The sequence below is a fragment of the Cnephaeus nilssonii genome (assembly GCF_951640355.1).
Source record: "Cnephaeus nilssonii genome assembly, chromosome: 6".
Taxonomy (NCBI): domain Eukaryota; kingdom Metazoa; phylum Chordata; class Mammalia; order Chiroptera; family Vespertilionidae; genus Cnephaeus; species Cnephaeus nilssonii.
In genome coordinates this window covers 46,631,588-46,637,872 of record NC_137077.1, presented here as the reverse complement: position 1 = coordinate 46,637,872, position 6,285 = coordinate 46,631,588, and the positions used below count along the sequence as shown (strand labels likewise).

The following is a 6,285-nucleotide window of genomic DNA, read 5'->3' as shown; positions in this document are numbered from 1 at the left end:
ATAAAAATATCTAAGTGAAAATTCTAGAAATAACTCAATGGCTGAAATTAAGATCTCAATGTATACATTTAAAGGAGATTAGACATTGTTGGGAGTATACTAGTGACATGTAAGATAGGTAAGAAGAAAATAAGTACAGCAAGACACAGAGAAAATAAAGAAAAAAAATACAGTATGACATACATAATGTATAGAATGCATTTTCTGTCTTGTGAATTTTTCCTGAGCTCAGAGTCATACCCATCATGTATGTGGAGTTCCAAGGAAGAGAGAAAGAATGAGTAATGGATGAGAAAATGGGGCAATATATAAGATAATGGGTGAAATTTTTCTAAACTGAAAAAAAAAATACAGGGTGTCCCCAAAAATATATACATACTTGAACAGCTGATAGCTCAACTTTAAAATGTATTTTAATACAAAATGAAATGTATTTTAATAAATGCTGCCTTTTTAATTATTCAAAGTGTGTGTATACATTTTTGGGACACACTATATGTCAATTACAAATGCTAGAAGTCCTATAAATAAATTCCAAATATGATAAATAAAAAGAAAGTCACACATTTTCACATCATAATAAAATTACTAAATCAAAGGACATAATACTGAAAGTGGCAAGAAAAAAAAAAAAAGACAAATTAACTCCAGAGAAGTACAATTAGACCAGAGATTTTCAACCTTTTTCATCTTGTAGTACATATAACATCTATATATATAAAAGCCTAAGCGACTGAATGACCGAACAACCAGTTGCTATGATGTGCACTGACCATCAGGGGACAGACGCTCAATGCACAGGATTGGGCTCCCTCCTGTCTGGATTGGGCCTGCAAGGATCAGGCTCCCTTCTGTCTGGATCAGGCCTGCGAGGATCAGGCCGAAACCAGCTATAAGACATCCCCTGAGAGGGCATAGGCCAGGCCAGGGGACTCCACCAGTGCACGAATCTGTGCATTGGGCCTCTAGTATTATTATATTTTTTGCCAATCCAACAAAAAATTAATATAATTTTACTCATTCACACCAGATAGCTTTTGTCGTGTTGATTGTTGTCATTTTCTTATTTGATAATCTAAGGGAAAAGAGATCAGTGCCCCTGGCTAAATAGTCAAGTATTGCTAGTTTTAAAAATTCTTGGGGCATACCAGTGTGCTACAGCACATCAGTTGGAAATCACGGAATTAGACTAATAGTTGACTTCAGGAGAAACATTAGATGAACAAGGAGATAGAGGACAATGAAATATTATCTTCAAAGCACTGAATTTTAAAAAAATAAGATTTTATGTCCTTTAAGAATGAAGGTGAGATAAATATATCATTAGAAGACTTTCACTAAAGGAATAATGAAAAAGAGTTCTTAAAGGAGAAAGAAAATGCTCTCAGATGGAAGCTCTTACTTTCTTCTGACTTATCGCTAATACTTTTCTGATTCGCTAATACTTTTTAACTCTGTCTAATTTGTGTTAAACTCATCCATTGAAATCTAGTTTCAGCTTTTGAATTTGCAATTGCAGATGAAGAAAAAACTGAGCAACAAAGTCAAATATGTAGGAAAATTTAAATTACTGTTGACCGGATAGTGTTTCTATAATAATAAATGTCTTTACTATATATAATAATTAAACTCATGACAAACATTAGCAAGATGATCTAAAGGTAAGCTGTGAGTCACTGAGTTTCAGTGGGAATTCGCATTGGGATCTTCCGGTACTCATTTTTAGTTAATGAGTACAAAGTATGCTTCAGGCTGAGCTTCCCAGCAATCAGGGTGGACCTAGACATCCCCTGGGCTTTCAGGTCTTACCTTGCCAACCTACCTATTGGGCACCTTCATCCAAAAGCCCTTATGAATGGCTACATCTGAGCCTCCTTTGTTAGGAAGGTGCTTTTAGCAATGTAGTAACAGTCAAAGACTGTGTAATTGTGCTAGAGGAAGTATGAAAGAATAGCTGTAATACTTATTAGGAATTTGAAATTTTCAAGCTTTTCTTTGTCATTTTTGTGGAGCAATTAGGGGATAAGGGTAAAAATGCTATCAAAGTTTAGAAGAGCTTTCTGAAGTCTTTATTTGCAGAGGCTTTTGAGTATTGAGCTTACATATTTCTATTTATGCACAAAAAGTCTCCCATAGAAAAAGCAATGTCAGTTCACATGATTCAATGTCGTGGAACATTTTCTGTCTTGTGAATTTCTCCAGAGCTCAGAGTCATGCCCACCAACTCAGAAAAACAAGATGCACTCAGTGCCAGGAAAACACAGAAACCAGGTAATGTTTTCCCTGTTCTCTGACGGTTTTCTCTGTGTTCCCTGTAGGACCCCTTTACCCTCTTTCCCACCACTTCTCTTCATTCCGCATCAGGCACTCTGTTCCCCCTCAGTCCTCTCAACTTATATCTTCATTCTCCTGGTCTGGAGGTAGGAGAACATTTCTCTCTGACTTAGTATTTGTTTCTTTTACCTTAAATGTTTTGGTCTGCTCCTCAAAACCACTTCTCTTTTTCTTTTTGGGAAAATTACACACTTGGATTGGGGGTGAAGACAAGAGAATCCAATGATTCTTCAGCACCTCAGTTGTCTTCAGCACTATACTTAAGTTAGTAAGTTAAGAACTCACAACTTTCCAAGGTAATTATTTTTAGTCTTCATATTACACGTGGGACAATTGAGACAAGTCTGTTTGCTGTATTCCTTGTTTCTGGTGCTGAAAGCCCACATTATACTAGAAATCTGGCCGTTTGGGGAGGCTGATACCTGAGAGCTGACTGTTATGGTTGGGAGGAGATTAGAATATCAGTGATAGCTTTTGGGCACCTCGTGTCTAAAAAATAACCCTCTCTAAGCACTTCAAACATATAGGGTCTACAAACATATTAGATACTTTAGTCATAGTTATCCCCCATAATAATGTATTTTGTGGTATGTGGACGTTCAGAACAGGGCACAAGACACAGCTTTGGTGCAAACCTTTCCAGTGGGTGAAATTTTTATCCAGTATCCTTTCTACATCTGGTTTCATGGGAGTCTGGGACGTCCAAGTCCCTTCCTGGTTTCTAATCAGATCTGTTCTCTTGTGACTCCTCTCCTCCTAAGTCTCATCCATTCCGTTACTCATGCACACATTCACTTCTGTTTTTAAACAACACTTTTGAGCAACTTCTTTGAGGCAGTTACAATTCCTAGGTGCTTCTGCATGTCTCATTCTGAGATGAACTCCTCTCAGGCAGCTTTTCTTTGGAAATGACCTAGTTAGCTAACTCCACCTAATTGTGACAGTAACTGAAAACTTAAAGTGGCAGCATTCTCAGAGCTGTTCCCATTCCACATCTGGACTCACTAGTGTGAATAAACGAAGCATCGAGAACAGTAAAATTGTAGCACCAGGTGAAAGTGATGATTTCATTTACTTCTGTGGCCCCTCAGATAGCTAATATAGTCCACCTCTACCTGTGAGGGAGTCTGGCCCGACAGGATACAATTTCCAGGTTTGTCCTCTGCAAGAGTTTTGTGCTTTGGCCTTTATTTCTAAGAGAGGACGTTTCCCCAAAGTTCAAGGAATTTCTAGTGCTAGTAGTGGGGCTCCATTTGGAGATGAGTAGAACAGAGGGGAGCTTTCTTTCTGCTGCCCTCCGAAATGATAACGGGCGGTTCTCTGTCTGTATTTCATGGTTTGATTCCTTGCTTTTCCAGCATCTTCTGCCACTGGTGTACTGTTCTGCGGATGAATCCAGTCACTATAGCTAGAACGTGAGTGGTGAGTAAAAGAAAAAAATAAAATAATAACAAGAGATAATGCAATCCCCACATGGCTGGAAGTATTTAGGTTTTTACAATTTATCCACGTATTTTCCTCTTTTAGAAATCAAGGAGGAGAGCTATTTCAACAGGAATTTTTAAACTCCACCTTAATACCAAATTCTCACACTGATATTTAAACTTATTTATCTTCTGGACTACTGGATTTTCAAAGGTTTTTCTTTAACTCAGTGTTAGTTATTGCTCAACGAGGCAAGAAATGCAGGTAATGTGGAATTGATTTATAAGAGTAGCTTTAGTGCTGTGTGTTGTTTGGATAAACAGTGGGGGGAGGGAATCATGGCTTTTGAGAAACTGAATGTGCTGGTCTTATAGTATAAACACAAGAGATAGAGCAGGACATTAGGGTCAAGATGGTGTGTTAATAGTGTTGAAGGGTTATCCTGAGCTGATCCTTGTAATCTGGGTTGTCAGATCACAGTTGGAAAAAAGGGTCAAGCTTTTGGAAGTTAGAGGGTAGTCTATACGTACAAGTGGCCTGAAGGCTCTGACAAGAGCTGACTCTGAATAGATCACACAAACGGGCATGGAGATTATGACCAAAGTATGTTTTCAAATCCGTCAGCAGTTTCTTGTGGTAAATTACATAGTATCTCTGTGCTGCTTTCTCTCTAATTAACCTCATTTCTCCTCACTGGGCAAATGTCCAGCCACTACCCCTCTTCACTTACCATTAATGATCTCAGTGAATAACAAAAGCCATCAGATGAGAAGTGCTTCCTTCCTAACACCAAATCTACTGACTTCATGCATGTTTTGTGGATGAAGTAAACCTAAGGCCATCCATGCTCTGTTTCTGCTCTGAAACCCAGCTGCTCTCAGAGACACCATTTCTGCAATTGTATCTCATTCCTCCTGGAATTTCTCTCTTTCTACTGGATTACTAACAACTGTTTACAAACATCCTTCTATAGATTTAATAATAAAACAACAACAAGTTAACTCTAAGACATTACAGAAAGAACAATAAATGTGGACAGGGAGTTGATCTATCATTGGGATTTGGTAGAAAAGATTATTACAGGTTTTAGGAAATCTAGAGACTTAGCATTTCAGAAATGCATTTTTGAGTAGGCATGAAACTTTGTGAATGGAGAGTAGGGTTAAAACACTGAGATATCAGACATTAGAAGAGGCGCCACCCCGTTTATTTCTGACATTCCCAAGAACATACTGAAGGCAATGAGGAACCACAGTGTTATCTCTGAGTTCATCCTCATGGGGCTGTCTGCGGACCCCCAGATCCAGGCTCTGCTCTTTGTGCTGTTCCTTGTTATTTACCTCCTGACCCTGATGGGGAATCTGATGCTGCTGCTGGTGATCGGCTTTGATTCCCATCTTCACATCCCCATGTACTTTTTCCTGAGGCAGTTGTCCTTCCTGGATCTCTGCCACTCCTCTGTCACTGTGCCCAAGCTGTTGGAGAATCTGCTGTCTGAGGAGAAAACTGTCTCAGTGGAGGGCTGCCTGGCTCAGGTCTTCTTTCTGTTTGCCTCTGGGGGCACTGAGTCCTGCCTACTCACTGTGATGGCGTATGACCGCTATGTTGCCATCAGGTCTCCTCTGCTCTATGGCCAGGTGATGAACAGACAGCTGTGTATGGGGCTGGTGTGGGCCTCATGGGGTTTGGCTTTTCTGGATGCTCTCATCAATATCCTTGTAGCTCTCAATTTAGACTTCTGTGAGGCTCAAAATATCCACCACTTCTGCTGTGAGCTGCCCTCTCTCTACCCCTTGTCCTGCTCTGATGTGACTGCAAGTTTTACAGCCCTGCTCTGCTCCAGCATCCTGCACTTCTTTGGAAATTTTCTCCTGATATTTTTCTCCTATGTTCGCATTTTGTCCACCATCCTGGCCATCAGCTCCACCACAGGCAGAAGCAAGGCCTTCTCTACCTGCTCCTCCCACCTCACTGCAGTGATCTTCTTTTATGGTTCGGGACTTCTCCGTTATCTCATGCCAAATTCTGGATCCACTCGAGAGTTAATCTTCTCCTTGCAGTACAGTGTGATCACCCCCATGCTGAATCCCCTCATCTACAGCCTGAAGAACAAGGAGATGAAGGCTGCTGTGAAAAGGATGTTGAGAAGATGTTTCTGGTGCTTCAAATAATAACATCAGAATGATGAGGATTCTGGGTAGAACTGCAATTAAGTAGTGCCTGGATATTCAGAAGAATTCTCTGATGTCAGGATCTGCAAGGTTCCCTACAGCTTTTCTTAAGAATAGTTAAGCAGAGATGGAGTTAAGTTTTTTAGAATGATACCAGTTGAGTCCGAGTCAGAGAAAAGTGGTCCTAGGTATTTTTCTTAGAAAAATATTTAAATTATTACACACAGTATGGTACACATTTTTATTACACTCCATCTATCTTTGCCATGCTTCTAGCAGCTAAATTCCACTTGCTCAATATGGTTCCATAGAGGCTGTTAATCATAGATTCTGTTAACCATGGTGACCCAAAATT

The 6,285-nt window shown here is 39.7% G+C and overlaps 1 protein-coding gene across 1 annotated transcript; it reads left to right on the top strand.

Moving 5' to 3' along the window:
- Positions 1–5,000: 5,000 nt before the first annotated feature.
- Positions 5,001–5,930, top strand: LOC307102363 (olfactory receptor 8S1-like; the record flags this gene model as incomplete). The annotated part of the gene is made up of 1 exon (XM_079775913.1): positions 5,001–5,930. One exon carries the CDS (start codon positions 5,001–5,003, stop codon positions 5,928–5,930), a length of 930 nt encoding a protein of 309 aa, XP_079632039.1.
- Positions 5,931–6,285: the final 355 nt, after the last annotated feature.